At 47.9% G+C, this 21,466-nt stretch overlaps 1 protein-coding gene and 1 long non-coding RNA gene across 2 annotated transcripts in view; one reads left to right on the top strand and one right to left on the bottom strand.

Annotated features, from left to right (window-relative positions):
• PDYN (prodynorphin) overlaps positions 1-20,448 on the top strand; it is a 39,378-nt gene extending 18,930 nt beyond the window's left edge. Inside the window, exons 2-3 of the mRNA XM_030211619.1 lie at positions 17,831-17,977; positions 19,414-20,448. Of these exons, the coding sequence (XP_030067479.1) occupies positions 17,849-17,977; positions 19,414-19,941 (657 nt within the window). The 5' untranslated portion in view covers positions 17,831-17,848 and the 3' untranslated portion in view covers positions 19,942-20,448. The remainder of the gene's footprint in view (positions 1-17,830; positions 17,978-19,413) is intronic.
• Positions 9,582-16,743, bottom strand: LOC115475696. The gene is made up of 3 exons (XR_003943086.1): positions 16,720-16,743; positions 12,015-12,019; positions 9,582-9,687 (listed from the first exon to the last, which is right to left on the bottom strand). It is a non-coding gene; the product is annotated as an uncharacterized LOC115475696 (long non-coding RNA).
• Positions 20,449-21,466: the final 1,018 nt, after the last annotated feature.

The raw sequence follows: 21,466 nt of genomic DNA, 5'->3' as shown, positions 1-21,466 counted from the left end.
GAAACTCAAACGCGTGAAACCATTCTTCCTGAGGGAAATATTTCATGGCCTGATACAGTCAATGGTACTAAGCCACGTAGATTACTGTAATGGAATCTATGCAGGATGCAAAGATCAAATCATAAAGAAACTTCAGACCGCCCAAAACACAGCAGCCAGGCTTATATTTGGAAAAACACGTTTTGACAGTGCCAAACCACTCCGAGAAAAACTTTATTGGCTACCAATAAAAGAACATATCACTTTCAAAATCTGCACGACTGTTCATAAAATTATTTACAGCGAAGCACCGAGTTATATGACAGACCTCATAGACCTGCCAACCAGGAACACCACAAAATCTGCACGATCATATCTAAACCTCCATTACCCAAGCAACAAGGGACTCAAATACAAATCCACCTATGTATCCAGTTTTTCCTACTTAAGTGCACAACTGTGGAACACGCTGCCAAAAGCAGTAAAAACTACGCTCGACCACCTAAATTTCCGGAAAGCACTAAAGACAGAACTGTTCAAAAGAGCATACCCCACCGACCAAACATAAAATACCTGGACACTTATGACACAATGGAACCAAAGACCGTATTGGACATTACCTGACCCTTCCTACCCTCTCCCTCTCTAAGCTCCCCCAACTGTACCTACCACACACGCACCTCATTCTACCATATAGCTGCCTTGAATTAATCCACACCATGTATTTGTTCAGACCGGAATTGGCTAATGCCATTAACGGTAATATGTAAGCCACATTGAGCCTGCAAAAAGGTGGGGAAATGTGGGATACAAATGTAACAAATAAATAATAATAATAATATACTTAAAAAAGGGTTTTACTCTGGATTTTTGCCTACAATGCAATCTTCTTTATAAAGTCTCTTTTTGCCTTCCTTATCAGCACTTTGCATTTGACTTACCATTTCTTATGATGTTTTCTATTATTTTCAGTTGGATCCTTCTTCCATTTTTTGAAGAATTTTCTTTTAGCTCTAATAGCTTTCTTCACCTCACATTTTAACCATGCCGGCTATTTGACTTTCCTTCCTTCCTGTTCAAGTTCCTTGATGGCACAATCAGTGGTGTAGCTAGGACTGAATGGGCCCTGGGTAGAAAAACTGAGGTGAGCCCCCTGTTATATCATCGCTCCCTAAGTGGGGGGAGATGATGCATATTTCTCAAAGCTCACATATTACAGTTAATAAATTAAGAAGAAAATACTTTTTTTTTACCTCTGTTGTCTGAGCATTGCTTTGGTCCTAGTGTCTCTCTTCTGCTTTTTTTCTGGGTTTTCTTTTTAAACTCTCCAGGGTCTTCCTATGTGTCCCTATCTATCCTATCCAGCATCTCCCCTTTGGGTCCCTATCCTCCCTCCATGTTCAGCATCTCTCTTCTGTGTCTTTATCCCTCCCCTTGTGTCCAGTATTGCCCCTCTGTGTCCTTGTCCCTATTCTTCCTCCATGTCTAGTATCTGTGTGCCTGCTTCTCTCCTCTCTTCCATTCCTCCTCCGTGGTGTCCTCTCTATCTCTCTCCCCCCCCCCCCCCAAGGTCCAGCATCTGCTCCATCTCTTCTCTCTCTTCCATCTGTTCTCCATCCCCCCCAGTCCAGCATGTGCTCTCTCTCTCCTCTGTCCCCTTTAGCCCAGGTCTCTCTCTTACTCTTCCATCTGTCCCCCCATCCAGGGTACAGCATTAATCCTCTCTCTCCCTGATGATGCTGTGGAAGGTGGCCGACAGAGACAGCCCTGAATACTGGCTGGCCTTTCCTTTGCCGTACCCTGCTCACAGGAAGTTGCATCAGAGATATAGGATGTGGCAGAGAAAAGCCCCACCAGCTGGAGACAACCAGTTTTCAGGGCTGTCTTCACCACTCCTGGCCACCCGCTACAACACGGGGAGAAGCCAGAGAAACAGGGACAGGCTGGAGCTTTGTCAGGCTGGTTGGGGGTGGGGAATGAGAAAAAGAGAGGAAAGTAGGGATGCTGGACCTGCGGGCGGGAGCAGCTTCAGGCAACCCCTACCATTGGGTGGCCTTGGGCATTATGTTGGGCTTGCTCAATGATAGCTATGCCTCTGGGCAGTCACTGGTCAGAGTGATGTTCTCAGTTTTACTCAAATTTTCTTCCTAGGAATGTTTCCTTAGCACATTTATCCAGGACAAAAGTCATCCTGATGTCATCTAAAAAGCTTTTTGCTAAACAGAGTTTTGCCAAATGTTGATCACTGAAACTGTAGAGCTTCAAGTCATCAACAAACAGCAGGTGCAATGTTACCTCTGGATCTTTGCCAGTTCTAGGATGTATAGCACTTACAATTAAATATACTCAAAGGGTTAAGTACTGTACAAAACAAGAGTGGTGACAAGGAGTTTCCCTGAAATATTCCTGGTTGGATCCTGATATTATAAATACCTCAGACTACAGATGCTCAATATCACGCTTTTACTGTTATTCTCATTTCTAAGGACTTTCACTGTTGCAATTTCCTCTGCAAAGATATGTGAGCAAGGCATTGTGTGTAATGTACTACACAGGCAATGCAACCACACTTGTCTGTCTGTATAAGAACGGTTACCACTGGTTGTGAGGCTGCCCAGACCTCTTTTCTCTCTCAGCCAAGCTTGGCTCCTATGTCTACTTGCTATCATTTTCTGGTCAGTCTGACTATCTCTTACTATCTCTGTCCTAAGAGGTCAGCCAGGTATGACCTTTCACTCCAATCGAGAGCCGTCCTCTAGGACCACCCCTTGCTACCCGATGACAGGCTCTGTCCCCATTGGTCTTTACCTGCTCCTTCCTGAGCCTGTGTGAGGCTTCTTGTCCTCTTTGTCCCTTCAGCCATGAGGCATTTCACCATCTTGCTAGAGACAAGGGGCATGCACAGCTCTGTCCTGCTGAAACTCCCTGCAACGAACTTGGTTTTTTACTGTTCAAGCCTCTCATAGAATTGTTACTGCAAAGTCTATGATAGCTTGGAGTATAACCTTAGCACACCAGTCACACCTGGAGTCTCTATTATTTTTATGAAGTCTCTTTTATTGAATAAATCACAGATAATTTACTCACAGTCAGATGTTCAGAAGTGCTGTCCCAGGGCACAGAGACTCCGTAGTTCTGGGAGCTGTTTCAATGGTTGGAGGTGAGAAATAGTTGAGCAGATAGAAGTATCTCAGAGCTGGGTGACTGGAATGTGCGATATCTCATTAAGGAGGAGATATTTTCATGGTAAAAAAACCAAGTTCCTTGCAGGAAGTTTCAGCAGGACAGAGCTGTCTGGGGCACGATGGTGCATGCCCATGTCTCTAGCAAGATGGTGAAATGCCTCATGGCTGAAGGGAGTGGGACAAAGAGGACAAGAAGCCTCACAGAGGCTCAGGGAGGAGCAGGTAAAGACCAATGGGGACAGAATCTGCCATTGGGTAGCAAGGGGTGGTCCTAGAGGACGGCTCTCGATTGGAGGGAAAGGTCATACCTGGCTGACCTCTCAGGACAGAGTTAGTCAGACTGACCAGGAAATGATAGCAAGTAGACACAGGACCCAAGCTTGGCTGAGAGAGAAAATCAGTCTGGGCAAACAGAAGATTTATAGAAGTCAAACCAGTGTTTAAGACTGTGCTAGCCAGCGCTGACTGCATTCCTAAAAGTGATTGAGTTAAGTGCCCTCCTATTGTGTTTTTAAGTACTTTTCTCTGCACAGAAGCAACACCCTCCCATTTGGGTTTCAGTAATAAAGCCAGCAGCTAAAGAATCATTGCTGCCTGGATGTCCAACCGCCACCTGAAACTGAACATGTCCAAGACCGAGCTCATCGTCTTTCCACCAAAACCCACTTCTCCTCTTCCTCCACTTTCCATCTCAGTTGATAACACCCTCATCCTCCCCGTCTCATCTGCCCGCAACCTCGGAGTCATCTTCGACTCCTCCCTCTCCTTCTCTGCGCATATCCAGCAGATAGCCAAGACCTGTCGCTTCTTCCTCTTCAACATCAGCAAAATTCGCCCTTTCCTCTCTGAACACACCACCCGAACCCTCGTCCACGCACTCATTACCTCTCGCCTTGACTACTGCAACCTACTCCTCACCGGCCTCCCACTTAGCCATCTATCCCCCCTTCAATCTGTCCAGAACTCTGCTGCACGTCTTATATTCCGCCAGAACCGATCTACTCATATCACCCCTCTACTCAGGTCACTTCACTGGCTTCCAATCAGATACCGCATTCAGTTCAAGCTTCTCCTTCTTACCTACAAATGCACTCAGTCTGCTGCCCCTCACTACCTCTCTACCCTCATCTCCCCTTACGTTCCCGCCCGAAACCTCCGTTCACAGGACAAATCTCTCCTCTCAGTACCCTTCTCCACCACCGCCAACTCCAGGCTCCGCTCATTCTGCCTCGCCTCACCCTATGCCTGGAACAACCTTCCTGAGCCCTTACGCCAAGCCCCCTCCCTGCCCATCTTCAAGTCTTTGCTCAAAGCCCACCTCTTCAATGCTGCCTTCGGCACCTAACTCTCACCTTTCAGGAAATCCAGACTGCCCCAATTTGACTACCCCTATCGGACTGACTGTTCACTTGTCCTTTAGATTGTAAGCTCTTTGAGCAGGGACTGTCCTTTATGTTAAATTGTACAGCGCTGCGTAACCCTAGTAGCACTTTAGAAAAGTTAAATAGTAGTAGTAGTAGTAGTAGTAGTAGAAAAAGAAAAAACTGTTTTTGTATTGGCAAATCTTAATCTCTAAGTAAGCATAAGAAAGACCAGAGATAAAAGTAGTTTAAAAGTGGCTGTCGCAGAATTGATCAGGGACTTTGAAAAATCTTCCAGTTTGAATTCTATGTGTTGAATTCTCACGCCTATGTGCTGACTACTTTGAAAATGCTCTGAAGCTCCCCCCTCCCCCTGCCTTCAGCCAGAGCCAGAAATCAGAGCTTTGAAGATTTTCTAGGCAACAGGGCAATCAGTTACTAGGACACTGATTGGGGGAGGACCCTAACTCAGAACTACTCTCCCCCCTCCCATCTCTTCCGCTCATTAACTTATCACTGAATCCTGATCCAGTTGATTCCAGCAGCTTGAAAGGCAGACTTAACCCAGAGCAGAGAGAGAAGCCACTGAAGCAGTTTCAGCACGGTTTTCATACCGAGTAATCTCTATACCTCCAGCCTCCCTGCATATAAGAGCTGATCCCTCACTTAATAAAAACAGACAAGCAAACAAGTACAGAATGGCAGATTTTAATGCCACACAGACTGTATTAGATGAAGTGTCCCCTGCACCAGACACGCAGGAACAGCCAGAGGGCAACACAGATATGGTAAACACCCTCTCCCTCCAGTCCCAACAAGGGTTCAAGGGTAGAAGAACTTGCCAGTTAACCCAGATACTCCCGGAAATTTATCAAGCAAAGCAGGAAATGTATAGCGAGAAAATAAACAGGATCGGGGGAGGGGGGGGGGGGAGGTAGAAGAAAACCTGCTTAATGCTTCAAAGGCAGGGGCAGACAGTGACGCCTGTCTGTCATCAATAGAGAACAGCTATGCAAGCTACCAGCAAAAGGCTGAAGAGAAGACAGCAAGTGCAACTGTAGATCCACAAGACAGTATCTCCCCGCACTCTCACTCTTCTAAGCATTAATCCAAAAGCTCAAGATCCTCCAGGTCACGTGCAACAAACCACTCTAGCCACTCGAAAGCCAGCGAGGCGGCCCTCCAGGCGAGGGCCTTGGCAGAGATGGCCAAAGCTCGCCAACGCGTCATTGAACAACAAACTGCCCTGAAGTTAAAACGAGCTGCGCTGGAAGCTGAAGAAGCGCGCAGAAGGGCCGAGGTGGAGGCTGAGGAAGTGCGCAGAAGGGCTGAGGTGGAGGCTGAGGAAGCACGCTGGAAGGCTGAGAATGCACATAAAAAAGCTGAGCTGATCATTGTCACAGAAGCGCTCCAGCAAGAGAAAGAAATAGCTTCACTTGAGGCAAAGGCCAAGGCCTGTCGAAGCTGCTGTAGGTCAGAAGGACAGAAAGAACCGACTTAGCCACTTCGCCTCTGAAGATGGTGCTGTATGAACCCAAACTTACGCGACGGCACACACTCCACCACCTACCAGTTCATTGAAGCAGTTTGAGTCAGAAGAATCCTCATATCCTGAGGAGCCCGACCCATTCTCAGCAGAGTCCAATTTATCTGAAACGAGCGAGCCCAAGGCAAAGAGCACCATGGAGGCAGGCCCGGACAACAGTGATCCACATGCATGTACACACACAGATGCACTACCACTGGCACTTGCTCCAGAAAGCTGCGCTAACAGAGACGCTCCATTTCAGCCGCAGAGTTTGAGCCTTCACACAGTGTAGAGACAAAAGAGACACGAGCAAGAACGCTCATCGCAGAGTCTGAGCTTTCACACAGGGTGGGGGCAAAAGAGACCCGAGCAAGAACGCTCATCGCAGAGTCTGAGCCTTCACACACGGCGGAGGCAAAAGAGACTTGAGCAAGAACATTCATCGCAGAGTCTGAGTCTTCACACAGGGTGTGGGCAAGAGAGACCCGAGCAAGAATGCTCATCGCAAAGTCTGAGCCTTCACACAGGGTGGGGGCAAAAGAGACCCGCAAGAACGCTCATCGCAGAGTCTGAGCCTTCACACAGGATGGGGCAAGAGAGACCCGAGCAAGAACGCTCATCACAGAGTCTGAGCCTTCACACAGAGTGGGGGCAAAAGAGACATGCCTCAGATCAATTGCAGAGTCTGAGCCTTCACACAGGGTCGGGGCAAAAGAGACCGGAGCAGTCGCTCTCAAGCAGGATATCGGCTGAACTCCCTTGGCCTAAACCAGAGGGAGCTGGATAGCCACACTTCTCATCAGGCGTCAGAGAGGCGCAAGCCAACCAACCAGCAGCGATGTCAGCTGCTCAACTTGAAACCACAGCAAGAGGTAAGCCAGCAGAGTATCTGACCAACAAAGATCTGGGGAGCGCAGAGCTTACCCAGTCCAATGACCGCCCTGAGCGCTACAGGGCATGGAAATCCAATTCCAAGGATGCCATAGCGAGTATGAAGCTTACTTCTAAGCAAGAGATGTACACGATGCCACACGGGCTGGGAAAGGAAACAGCCGCACGTGTAGAATAATTGAACTCAGATCATCTCACCAAAGATTGCGAAGTACCTATCAAGTGTACAGAAAACGGCAACGACCAGAGCGTCTATGCCGTACATCCAGATGATGCTGAACCGAACTCTAACCCCGAGTCGAATCATGGCGGGGAGACGGAGGAGGAGAAGGCACCAATATTCCAAGCCACTCCGAGAATGCACGAAGGTGTGTGAAGGAAACCGCGAAGGGAGATGCCGCACCAAGACATGCTTGACCGAAGTGCACCTTGAAGGACGATGTGACAAAGCAGCCAAAACGTACGTCGTCATAGATGAGCAGAGCAACAGGTCTCTCACAAGATCAGAGCGCTATGGCCTGTTCGACATCCACCAAAACTACTCCCCAGACAGCATCAAAATTTGTGCAAGGACCTTATAGACGGCAGGGCAAGCAGCAAGCAGTTACACAATAGAGGCTATGAATGGCGACACCACGCCACGGTCACCCACATGGGCCGAACGTGACCAGATACCAGATGACAAGGGTGAGATCCCCATGCTACAGGCTGCCTGGAATCACCCTTACCTGAGGCCCACAACCGACCAGCTTGTACACTTGAATCCAGATGCTGAGATCTTGCTCTTGCAGGACAGAGATGCACCAGAACCACTGGACATCCGTGAATCATGCAAGAGCTCACGCAGTGCTCCCTATGCACACCCACTCAACTTGGGTTGGACAACAGTAGGCGATGTCTGCCCCAAGCGAACAAGAAAGTCAAATGTCAATGTACTTTCCACCAATGTCTTAGAAAACGGGCGCTCTCCCTTGTTCGAGCTATGTACCATCTAACCACCAAAGAAGCTCCCGCCCAGAAGGAACAGAGCATTGTCCCAACGCTCTACAAAACGGTCTCTCCAGCAGACTTAGGAGAACACCTGGGAAGCTCAGTGTTCCAGAACACCAAAGATGGAGACGAATTTGCCTACTCCATAAAAGATAAAGAGTTCCTGAACATAATGAGTACAGAGTTCAGTACAGATGAGTCACCTCCTTCAGTAGACCGTACTAGAAACCTGAAGGACCCAGACTTAGAACACCTGGGAAGCTCAGTGTCCCAGACCACCGAAGATGGAGACAAACCTGCCTTCTCCATAGAAGATAAAGAGTTCCTGAGCATGATGAACAAAGAGTTCAGTAAAGATGAGTCATTCCTTTCAGCAGACCATGCCAGAGACCTGAAGGACCTAGACTTGGGTGTGGACACACCCTCATTTCAACGCCGCCTTGGCCTAAGCTGGGAATTCATCTTTTGGGTCTCCACCCAGCTCCAACAGCGCACCCAACGAAGCATCCTCTCTATAGTGAATGGCCCGTATGATCCACCACCAAGATTTCACTTCCTGGACCACCCGAAGAAGCACAAGCACAGAGAGTCACCATCCTCCCATGAAGACCAAAGACTCAAAGACTCTCTGTGTTGTCTAGTGTTGTTGTTGTCTGTCTCTCGTTTCAGCTCCTGTGTGATGAAGAAGATGACCCTACAGCCGTGTCACGACTGTGGTCGTGATCCCTCTCTGACTCACCCTTTGGCCCGATGGTCAGCTGCTGTTCTGGCTACTGTCTGCATTGCTTATTTCCTGTGTGTTTCAAGCCTCACTTTGGGTTCTGTGTATTTCCTGTCTCTGTCCTGTCTATAAGGAAGTGTAGCACTTCTACCTTGTTCATAGTCTGTGTGCCTGTGGGCACTTCTGCTTCTGTTCTTCTCGGTCTGTTTGTGTGCTAGGTTCAGCCTTCAGCTGTAGTTCTGTTGTTTGTCTGTGTGGGTCAGCTTTGTGTCCTGCCTAGTCTGCCTTGCTTGTTCTAGTCCCCTCTATCTTAGCTTCAGCCTTAGTTCTGTTGTTTGTCCGAGTGGGTCAGCTTTGTATCCTGCTTGTGTCTGCCCTGTTTGTCTTCATCTCCAGTCCCCTTCCTGCTTGTCTCTGCTCTGTTTGCTTTCAGCTCCTGTTCCTGCAATGTTTGTTCCAGCATCCTGAATCCTGTTCCCGTCCAGCTTGTTCGAGTATCCTGAACCCTGTTCCTGCTAAGCCAAGACCGTCCCAGCATCTGGTTCCAGCCAAGCCAAGCTTGATAGTCCAGTCCTGCTTGGGAGGTTTTGCCTCCTGCTGTCATTGTTCCAGAGTTCGTGACTGTTTATTTAAAGCCTGGGATCGTGACAGCTGGTAGACAGCCTGAATACAAATAATGGACTTTGCATGTTGTTAATTTGATAAATTGTGATAATAACGATAGTGGTATCTACCAATACCAGGCGGGGAGTGTTCTGTCCTCTGACAGCCTTGCACTAGTTTAAAATGTGATTCTAAAATGTGTGTAATTCTTTTACTGTTATTCTCATTTCTAAGGACTTTCACTGCTGCGGTTTCCTCTGCAAAGATATGTGAGCAAGGCATTGTGTGTAATGTACTACACAGGCAATGCAACCACACTTGTCTGTCTGTATAAGAACGGTTACCACTGGTTGTGAGGCTGCCCAGACCTCTTTTCTCTCTCAGCCAAGCTTGGCTCCTATGTCTACTTGCTATCATTTTCTGGTCAGTCTGACTATCTCTTACTATCTCTGTCCTAAGAGGTCAGCCAGGTATGACCTTTCACTCCAATCGAGAGCCGTCCTCTAGGACCACCCCTTGCTACCCGATGACAGGCTCTGTCCCCATTGGTCTTTACCTGCTCCTTCCTGAGCCTGTGTGAGGCTTCTTGTCCTCTTTGTCCCTTCAGCCATGAGGCATTTCACCATCTTGCTAGAGACAAGGGGCATGCACAGCTCTGTCCTGCTGAAACTCCCTGCAACGAACTTGGTTTTTTACTGTTCAAGCCTCTCATAGAATTGTTACTGCAAAGTCTATGATAGCTTGGAGTATAACCTTAGCACACCAGTCACACCTGGAGTCTCTATTATTTTTATGAAGTCTCTTTTATTGAATAAATCACAGATAATTTACTCACAGTCAGATGTTCAGAAGTGCTGTCCCAGGGCACAGAGACTCCGTAGTTCTGGGAGCTGTTTCAATGGTTGGAGGTGAGAAATAGTTGAGCAGATAGAAGTATCTCAGAGCTGGGTGACTGGAATGTGCGATATCTCATTAAGGAGGAGATATTTTCATGGTAAAAAAACCAAGTTCCTTGCAGGAAGTTTCAGCAGGACAGAGCTGTCTGGGGCACGATGGTGCATGCCCATGTCTCTAGCAAGATGGTGAAATGCCTCATGGCTGAAGGGAGTGGGACAAAGAGGACAAGAAGCCTCACAGAGGCTCAGGGAGGAGCAGGTAAAGACCAATGGGGACAGAATCTGCCATTGGGTAGCAAGGGGTGGTCCTAGAGGACGGCTCTCGATTGGAGGGAAAGGTCATACCTGGCTGACCTCTCAGGACAGAGTTAGTCAGACTGACCAGGAAATGATAGCAAGTAGACACAGGACCCAAGCTTGGCTGAGAGAGAAAATCAGTCTGGGCAAACAGAAGATTTATAGAAGTCAAACCAGTGTTTAAGACTGTGCTAGCCAGCGCTGACTGCATTCCTAAAAGTGATTGAGTTAAGTGCCCTCCTATTGTGTTTTTAAGTACTTTTCTCTGCACAGAAGCAACACCCTCCCATTTGGGTTTCAGTAATAAAGCCAGCAGCTAAAGAATCATTGCTGCCTGGATGTCCAACCGCCACCTGAAACTGAACATGTCCAAGACCGAGCTCATCGTCTTTCCACCAAAACCCACTTCTCCTCTTCCTCCACTTTCCATCTCAGTTGATAACACCCTCATCCTCCCCGTCTCATCTGCCCGCAACCTCGGAGTCATCTTCGACTCCTCCCTCTCCTTCTCTGCGCATATCCAGCAGATAGCCAAGACCTGTCGCTTCTTCCTCTTCAACATCAGCAAAATTCGCCCTTTCCTCTCTGAACACACCACCCGAACCCTCGTCCACGCACTCATTACCTCTCGCCTTGACTACTGCAACCTACTCCTCACCGGCCTCCCACTTAGCCATCTATCCCCCCTTCAATCTGTCCAGAACTCTGCTGCACGTCTTATATTCCGCCAGAACCGATCTACTCATATCACCCCTCTACTCAGGTCACTTCACTGGCTTCCAATCAGATACCGCATTCAGTTCAAGCTTCTCCTTCTTACCTACAAATGCACTCAGTCTGCTGCCCCTCACTACCTCTCTACCCTCATCTCCCCTTACGTTCCCGCCCGAAACCTCCGTTCACAGGACAAATCTCTCCTCTCAGTACCCTTCTCCACCACCGCCAACTCCAGGCTCCGCTCATTCTGCCTCGCCTCACCCTATGCCTGGAACAACCTTCCTGAGCCCTTACGCCAAGCCCCCTCCCTGCCCATCTTCAAGTCTTTGCTCAAAGCCCACCTCTTCAATGCTGCCTTCGGCACCTAACTCTCACCTTTCAGGAAATCCAGACTGCCCCAATTTGACTACCCCTATCGGACTGACTGTTCACTTGTCCTTTAGATTGTAAGCTCTTTGAGCAGGGACTGTCCTTTATGTTAAATTGTACAGCGCTGCGTAACCCTAGTAGCACTTTAGAAAAGTTAAATAGTAGTAGTAGTAGTAGTAGTAGTAGAAAAAGAAAAAACTGTTTTTGTATTGGCAAATCTTAATCTCTAAGTAAGCATAAGAAAGACCAGAGATAAAAGTAGTTTAAAAGTGGCTGTCGCAGAATTGATCAGGGACTTTGAAAAATCTTCCAGTTTGAATTCTATGTGTTGAATTCTCACGCCTATGTGCTGACTACTTTGAAAATGCTCTGAAGCTCCCCCCTCCCCCTGCCTTCAGCCAGAGCCAGAAATCAGAGCTTTGAAGATTTTCTAGGCAACAGGGCAATCAGTTACTAGGACACTGATTGGGGGAGGACCCTAACTCAGAACTACTCTCCCCCCTCCCATCTCTTCCGCTCATTAACTTATCACTGAATCCTGATCCAGTTGATTCCAGCAGCTTGAAAGGCAGACTTAACCCAGAGCAGAGAGAGAAGCCACTGAAGCAGTTTCAGCACGGTTTTCATACCGAGTAATCTCTATACCTCCAGCCTCCCTGCATATAAGAGCTGATCCCTCACTTAATAAAAACAGACAAGCAAACAAGTACAGAATGGCAGATTTTAATGCCACACAGACTGTATTAGATGAAGTGTCCCCTGCACCAGACACGCAGGAACAGCCAGAGGGCAACACAGATATGGTAAACACCCTCTCCCTCCAGTCCCAACAAGGGTTCAAGGGTAGAAGAACTTGCCAGTTAACCCAGATACTCCCGGAAATTTATCAAGCAAAGCAGGAAATGTATAGCGAGAAAATAAACAGGATCGGGGGAGGGGGGGGGGGGAGGTAGAAGAAAACCTGCTTAATGCTTCAAAGGCAGGGGCAGACAGTGACGCCTGTCTGTCATCAATAGAGAACAGCTATGCAAGCTACCAGCAAAAGGCTGAAGAGAAGACAGCAAGTGCAACTGTAGATCCACAAGACAGTATCTCCCCGCACTCTCACTCTTCTAAGCATTAATCCAAAAGCTCAAGATCCTCCAGGTCACGTGCAACAAACCACTCTAGCCACTCGAAAGCCAGCGAGGCGGCCCTCCAGGCGAGGGCCTTGGCAGAGATGGCCAAAGCTCGCCAACGCGTCATTGAACAACAAACTGCCCTGAAGTTAAAACGAGCTGCGCTGGAAGCTGAAGAAGCGCGCAGAAGGGCCGAGGTGGAGGCTGAGGAAGTGCGCAGAAGGGCTGAGGTGGAGGCTGAGGAAGCACGCTGGAAGGCTGAGAATGCACATAAAAAAGCTGAGCTGATCATTGTCACAGAAGCGCTCCAGCAAGAGAAAGAAATAGCTTCACTTGAGGCAAAGGCCAAGGCCTGTCGAAGCTGCTGTAGGTCAGAAGGACAGAAAGAACCGACTTAGCCACTTCGCCTCTGAAGATGGTGCTGTATGAACCCAAACTTACGCGACGGCACACACTCCACCACCTACCAGTTCATTGAAGCAGTTTGAGTCAGAAGAATCCTCATATCCTGAGGAGCCCGACCCATTCTCAGCAGAGTCCAATTTATCTGAAACGAGCGAGCCCAAGGCAAAGAGCACCATGGAGGCAGGCCCGGACAACAGTGATCCACATGCATGTACACACACAGATGCACTACCACTGGCACTTGCTCCAGAAAGCTGCGCTAACAGAGACGCTCCATTTCAGCCGCAGAGTTTGAGCCTTCACACAGTGTAGAGACAAAAGAGACACGAGCAAGAACGCTCATCGCAGAGTCTGAGCTTTCACACAGGGTGGGGGCAAAAGAGACCCGAGCAAGAACGCTCATCGCAGAGTCTGAGCCTTCACACACGGCGGAGGCAAAAGAGACTTGAGCAAGAACATTCATCGCAGAGTCTGAGTCTTCACACAGGGTGTGGGCAAGAGAGACCCGAGCAAGAATGCTCATCGCAAAGTCTGAGCCTTCACACAGGGTGGGGGCAAAAGAGACCCGCAAGAACGCTCATCGCAGAGTCTGAGCCTTCACACAGGATGGGGCAAGAGAGACCCGAGCAAGAACGCTCATCACAGAGTCTGAGCCTTCACACAGAGTGGGGGCAAAAGAGACATGCCTCAGATCAATTGCAGAGTCTGAGCCTTCACACAGGGTCGGGGCAAAAGAGACCGGAGCAGTCGCTCTCAAGCAGGATATCGGCTGAACTCCCTTGGCCTAAACCAGAGGGAGCTGGATAGCCACACTTCTCATCAGGCGTCAGAGAGGCGCAAGCCAACCAACCAGCAGCGATGTCAGCTGCTCAACTTGAAACCACAGCAAGAGGTAAGCCAGCAGAGTATCTGACCAACAAAGATCTGGGGAGCGCAGAGCTTACCCAGTCCAATGACCGCCCTGAGCGCTACAGGGCATGGAAATCCAATTCCAAGGATGCCATAGCGAGTATGAAGCTTACTTCTAAGCAAGAGATGTACACGATGCCACACGGGCTGGGAAAGGAAACAGCCGCACGTGTAGAATAATTGAACTCAGATCATCTCACCAAAGATTGCGAAGTACCTATCAAGTGTACAGAAAACGGCAACGACCAGAGCGTCTATGCCATACATCCAGATGATGCTGAACCGAACTCTAACCCCGAGTCGAATCATGGCGGGGAGACGGAGGAGGAGAAGGCACCAATATTCCAAGCCACTCCGAGAATGCACGAAGGTGTGTGAAGGAAACCGCGAAGGGAGATGCCGCACCAAGACATGCTTGACCGAAGTGCACCTTGAAGGACGATGTGACAAAGCAGCCAAAACGTACGTCGTCATAGATGAGCAGAGCAACAGGTCTCTCACAAGATCAGAGCGCTATGGCCTGTTCGACATCCACCAAAACTACTCCCCAGACAGCATCAAAATTTGTGCAAGGACCTTATAGACGGCAGGGCAAGCAGCAAGCAGTTACACAATAGAGGCTATGAATGGCGACACCACGCCACGGTCACCCACATGGGCCGAACGTGACCAGATACCAGATGACAAGGGTGAGATCCCCATGCTACAGGCTGCCTGGAATCACCCTTACCTGAGGCCCACAACCGACCAGCTTGTACACTTGAATCCAGATGCTGAGATCTTGCTCTTGCAGGACAGAGATGCACCAGAACCACTGGACATCCGTGAATCATGCAAGAGCTCACGCAGTGCTCCCTATGCACACCCACTCAACTTGGGTTGGACAACAGTAGGCGATGTCTGCCCCAAGCGAACAAGAAAGTCAAATGTCAATGTACTTTCCACCAATGTCTTAGAAAACGGGCGCTCTCCCTTGTTCGAGCTATGTACCATCTAACCACCAAAGAAGCTCCCGCCCAGAAGGAACAGAGCATTGTCCCAACGCTCTACAAAACGGTCTCTCCAGCAGACTTAGGAGAACACCTGGGAAGCTCAGTGTTCCAGAACACCAAAGATGGAGACGAATTTGCCTACTCCATAAAAGATAAAGAGTTCCTGAACATAATGAGTACAGAGTTCAGTACAGATGAGTCACCTCCTTCAGTAGACCGTACTAGAAACCTGAAGGACCCAGACTTAGAACACCTGGGAAGCTCAGTGTCCCAGACCACCGAAGATGGAGACAAACCTGCCTTCTCCATAGAAGATAAAGAGTTCCTGAGCATGATGAACAAAGAGTTCAGTAAAGATGAGTCATTCCTTTCAGCAGACCATGCCAGAGACCTGAAGGACCTAGACTTGGGTGTGGACACACCCTCATTTCAACGCCGCCTTGGCCTAAGCTGGGAATTCATCTTTTGGGTCTCCACCCAGCTCCAACAGCGCACCCAACGAAGCATCCTCTCTATAGTGAATGGCCCGTATGATCCACCACCAAGATTTCACTTCCTGGACCACCCGAAGAAGCACAAGCACAGAGAGTCACCATCCTCCCATGAAGACCAAAGACTCAAAGACTCTCTGTGTTGTCTAGTGTTGTTGTTGTCTGTCTCTCGTTTCAGCTCCTGTGTGATGAAGAAGATGACCCTACAGCCGTGTCACGACTGTGGTCGTGATCCCTCTCTGACTCACCCTTTGGCCCGATGGTCAGCTGCTGTTCTGGCTACTGTCTGCATTGCTTATTTCCTGTGTGTTTCAAGCCTCACTTTGGGTTCTGTGTATTTCCTGTCTCTGTCCTGTCTATAAGGAAGTGTAGCACTTCTACCTTGTTCATAGTCTGTGTGCCTGTGGGCACTTCTGCTTCTGTTCTTCTCGGTCTGTTTGTGTGCTAGGTTCAGCCTTCAGCTGTAGTTCTGTTGTTTGTCTGTGTGGGTCAGCTTTGTGTCCTGCCTAGTCTGCCTTGCTTGTTCTAGTCCCCTCTATCTTAGCTTCAGCCTTAGTTCTGTTGTTTGTCCGAGTGGGTCAGCTTTGTATCCTGCTTGTGTCTGCCCTGTTTGTCTTCATCTCCAGTCCCCTTCCTGCTTGTCTCTGCTCTGTTTGCTTTCAGCTCCTGTTCCTGCAATGTTTGTTCCAGCATCCTGAATCCTGTTCCCGTCCAGCTTGTTCGAGTATCCTGAACCCTGTTCCTGCTAAGCCAAGACCGTCCCAGCATCTGGTTCCAGCCAAGCCAAGCTTGATAGTCCAGTCCTGCTTGGGAGGTTTTGCCTCCTGCTGTCATTGTTCCAGAGTTCGTGACTGTTTATTTAAAGCCTGGGATCGTGACAGCTGGTAGACAGCCTGAATACAAATAATGGACTTTGCATGTTGTTAATTTGATAAATTGTGATAATAACGATAGTGGTATCTACCAATACCAGGCGGGGAGTGTTCTGTCCTCTGACAGCCTTGCACTAGTTTAAAATGTGATTCTAAAATGTGTGTAATTCTTTTACTGTTATTCTCATTTCTAAGGACTTTCACTGCTGCGGTTTCCTCTGCAAAGATATGTGAGCAAGGCATTGTGTGTAATGTAGTTCACAGGCAATGCAACCACACTTGTCTGTCTATATAAGAACGGTTACCACTGGTTGTGAGGCTGCCCAGACCTCTTTTCTCTCTCAGCCAAGCTTGGCTCCTGTGTCTACCTGCTATCATTTCCTGGTCAGTCTGACTATCTCTGTCCTGAGAGGTCAGCCAGGTATGACCTTTCCCTCCAATCGAGAGCCGTCCTCTAGGCCAACCTCTTGCTACCCGACGGCAGGCTCTGTCCCCATTGGTCTTTACCTGCTCCTCCCTGAGCCTGTGTGAGGCTTCTTGTCCTCTTTGTCCCTTCAGCCATGAGGCATTTCACCATCTTGCTAGAGACAAGGGGCATGCACCATCGTGCCCCAGACAGCTCTGTCCTGCTGAAACTCCCTGCAAGGAACTTGTTTTTTTATCTTGAAAATATCTCCTCCATAATGAGATATCGCGCATTCCAGCCACCCAGCTCTGAGATACTTCTATCTGCTCAACTATTTCTCACCTCCAACCATTGAAACAGCTCCCAGAACTACGGAGTCTCTGTGCCCTGGGACAGCACTTCTGAACATCTGACTGTGAGTAAATTATCTGTAATTTATTCAATAAAAGAGACTTCATAAAAATAATAGAGACTCCAGGTGTGACTGGTGTGCCAAGGTTATACTCCAAGCTATCATAGACTTTGCAGTAACAATTCTATGAGAGGCTTGAACACCACCTGACCCATTCCTTCTCACACCTTATAACTGTCTCAAGTTCTCTTCCTCTTATTTGTCTTCCACTTTTATCCTCACAGCCCCAACTCAAACATCCAGAATTTCTTTATTTTGCCAATCTTTTGTCTACTGACTGAAGCATTTTGTCCATAGTGTATTTTCCTGTGCTATAATTATCATTCTCTCACCTCTAGCTTTAAATTTGGATTCAGCTCTCCTTAGCCATTTCTGTATCAGGCTTAGATCTGCTAGAGATTGCTGAAGTAACTTTCTGTATTTTCTGATGTTATTTGTGCTTTTCTTTAACCACTCGATTTTCTTTCCAGGCTGGTCTGACACATTAAAGAATGTTTTTTTTTCTCTCAACCTGCAAATTCAGATGCTTCTTCCTTCTCTAACCCCCCCCCCCCCCCCCCCCCCCTTGCTGGTGTTTCTCTTTCCTCCTGTAACTTCATATGAGGCATCAGAATTTTACTCAGCACACATGACTTCTAATTCTGGGACTGATACTCACTGCTGGTTTGTTTTTTTTTCTCTCCTTCAGGAAGTTTTCACTGGTGCTATGGAGGGGCTGGTTCTGACACTAATCCTGTGCCTGTGTTGGATGCCCACAGCCTGGGGAGATTGTGCTGTTCAATGCTCCATCTGCACAGAACATACTAAAGAAAAAGAAAAACACATCAACCAGCTGGTAAGTGTGGAGACCCCTCGACTTTGATAGATAGTGCCCCCCCACCCACCCACCAGTGTGACTGATGGAGCTCTGGGCATTGGATTCAGGGAGGGAAAGATGATAGAAGAAGCTCTGAGGTGAGAAGGATAAAAACAGCCCCATCCCTGTGTGGGACAGAGGAAACACTGGAGGCTGAGGAGAGGGGGATGAATAAAGGCTGCCGCATGCAAGTCAGGGACTAAGGAACCATGGAGGAGGGGAGGGATAAAGACAGCCCTCTTCTAGTGTGGGACAGAGTGGTGAGCCAGGTAGAGAGAGAGAGAGAGAGAGAGAGAGAGAGAGAGAGAGAGAGAGAGAGAGAGATAATGAGAGACCCATCCCAGTGTGGGACAGAGAGAGCTCTGCTGGTGAAAGGTATAAATACTGCTCCCTCCCACTGTAAGCAGAGAAAGCGCTGGGACTGAGGCAGATGAACAAAAGCCCCACGCTGCTCCACTCTAAAAATAGCACTGGAACAGCGTGGGAGTTTACCGGACCTATGATCAGAGATAATTGCATGCAAATTTAAGCACGCAATTCTCTCTGATCTTGGGGTAGAAATGTGGGACCGCACTTGTTTGACAGGTCTGGGCTGTCAAAAGCCCAGACCTGTCAAACACAGGGGCTGGAGGTCCATAGGACCACCAGACCCCAACTACCCCCGCCTGAACCAAGCAAAACGGGGGCTAGAGCTGCGGGGAGAAACTCCCTTATATGGTGTGAAGCCCCACCCAGCGCATCACAGGATGCACTGGTTAGGGCTGGGCACCACCATTTTGCAGGCGGCGCTGATGGAAGAGGAAGGAGGCCACCTCCTTCCTCCAAGTGCAGGTAGGGGGGTGGAGAAGGGGAGGTTGGGGGTACATCCAGCCCCCTGTTGCTGGGGGGAGGGGGGGTCAGATTGGATCGGGGTTCCTGCTGGGGCTGCTGCATTGGGGGGGGGGGGAATGGGGGCCAGCTAGCATGCAAATGCACACTAGACAGGGCTCAACATTCCTCCCCAATGGTCTGCAAACCCTAACATCAGCTCCGAGCTGGCGTAGGGTTTGCCACGACCACTGAGCCAATCTTTGGCATGCTGGTCACTGATCATTGGGGATGAATAGGTTTAGCATGCATTTGCATGCTACTTGCACTAAGAGCCCTGTTTTGCATACATTTGCTTGCTAGTTGTGTTCAGAGCCCGCGAGTACATTGTTTCACGCGCTCAAGGGTTCTGATCATGGGGCGGTAGCAAAAGCAGGCACTAGTATGGCGCTAGCAGCCTCTAGCACCTGCGTTTGCATCTGATCATCAGCCTATGAGAGGGATAGATAACTTCCCTCCCCCTCTCCAGTTTGTGGACAGAGTGGTTCCAAACCTTCCAAGGTGGGAATGGAGAATATCATCTTGCCCTATATGTTGGTCTCTTTCAGGTCTGTACTCTAGAGTGTGAGGGGTTTCTGTTCTCGTCTCAGAAGTGGGAAAACTGCAGGAAACTTCTTTCCACATTTCTGCCCTTCCTGCTGGAGCCCGACAAGAGGATCTGGGACTCTGCAGGGGAGCAGGACAGGGATCTCAGCATGATCGAGCCCTATGGTGGCTTCATAAGAAAGCTGGAAAAAGACACAGCCTTCAGCATGGAGGAAAATACCAGAGGCAAAGGTAACCTGGGCCAGAAATCGGAGGACCTCTTTCACAGCATCAGAGATGGAATTGTGGATGGCCCAGGGGAGAAGGAGAAGCGCTATGGGGGCTTTCTGCGTAAATACCCCAAGAGGAGCACTGAGCACGGGGCAGAGGAGCTTCACAAGCGCTACGGGGGCTTCATGCGCAGGATCCGTCCCAAGTTAAGGTGGGACAACCAGAAGCACTATGGAGGTTTTCTGCGGCGGCAGTTCAGGCTTAGCACACAGGCTGATGAGCCTGGTGCCATTCAGCTAGGAAATGGCAAATCCAAATGAAAGCTTCAACAAGGACTGAAGCTCATTCCCAACACACAGATAGCTCCTGATTTTCCCCCACCCCTCCCACCATGCAGTCCTAGGACTGGGTAAAGCAGTAGACAGAAGGCAAAAAGCATCTCTGAGACAGGTGCCTGTCGTCCTGCACCAAGAAGAAAGGAAAACCCCCAGCTAATTCTTGGTAGGCATTATTTCTCCCTATTCTCGCTCATGAAACATTTCCATTAAAGTGGTCTGACGTTTCTAGTTTTGAAATTCTTTAAGATGCTCTTGTGTCATTGTCTTGAGAGGTGTTAAAATAGCAGATGTTAAGTCTGGAACTTTTTGCTTGTTTGTCTGTTGTTACAATTAGGGTGGGGGAAAAACTGGAAATCCATTTTCAGTAACGACATATGCATAAAACTAGCAACTGAGAGGGTGCATGCTGAGGATTGAATTGGATTTGATTTATTATTTTATATACCACCTTATACAGAAGTGCCAAAACAGTTTATAATTTTTAAAAATATAATACAAGTATTCATTTAAATGTAAATTAACCTATACAAAACAAAAATTTACAAAGAAAGTATAACATAAAATAAACTGCAAAATACAAATTAAAAATCTAGAAGTAAAATACATTTTCTTTCAAACTTTTAATATTTTTCAAAAAGTAAAGTTTTCAATAACTTAACAAAACCAAGTTAGGAACACTACAAAGCACTTCAGGTAAAGAATTCCAGAGTGAAGGTCCTATATAAAAGAGAGCTCTATTTCTCGAAACAGTTTCATTACATTTAATGCAGGAAGCTGAAGATTTCTTTTTTTCCCCATTTCAAAAAACTTTATTGAAGATACGTCTAATAAAGGCAAAAGATTAATATTCATAGAAAAGCAAATCCCCCAATCCCCCTTCCTCCCACCCCTCACTCCAAAAAAACCCAAGAGAATCTCTCTCCCAAAACAAAAATATTCAAAATCGGCAACTGAAGGGGATTCAGTCCAGATAAGAAGCATTGCAAGCAATCTCAGGTTTGAGGATTGGATCTCCACATTCGATAACAATCCCAGATCTTATGAAATTTGGTAAGGTGTCCATTCTTAATCGCTGTTAATTCTGATATTATGCAAAGGTAGTCTAATTTACATAAATATATGGAGCGAGATGTTATCATCAGACTCTGAAGCTGAAGATTTCTTTGAGTAGATTTAAGTGACCATTGAGGATCATTTCAATTTATCTGAAAGATAAACTGGAGTCTTCAAGTTATTTGTACATCCACATAACTTAAATGTAATTCATGCAGACAAATGCAGGCAGTATAATTTAAACAAAACAGGAGTGATATGATCATATCTCTTACTTCCTGGAACAATGAAGTGCAGTAGTCATCTGCTAGCTATGAAAGTATGCACAACTTTGATTAAATTGTACGCAGCCAAAAATGGTTTCAATTGGTGAATCATCAGTAATTGGAAAACAAGATCTCACAACATTTCCAATATATAAATCAAATTTCGATGCACTGTCACACCAAAAACT

The sequence above is a fragment of the Microcaecilia unicolor genome, chromosome 8, assembly GCF_901765095.1.
Source record: "Microcaecilia unicolor chromosome 8, aMicUni1.1, whole genome shotgun sequence".
NCBI classification, from domain to species: domain Eukaryota; kingdom Metazoa; phylum Chordata; class Amphibia; order Gymnophiona; family Siphonopidae; genus Microcaecilia; species Microcaecilia unicolor.
The sequence above is the reverse complement of the archived record's forward strand: the minus strand, read 5'-3'. Positions and strand labels throughout refer to the sequence as shown.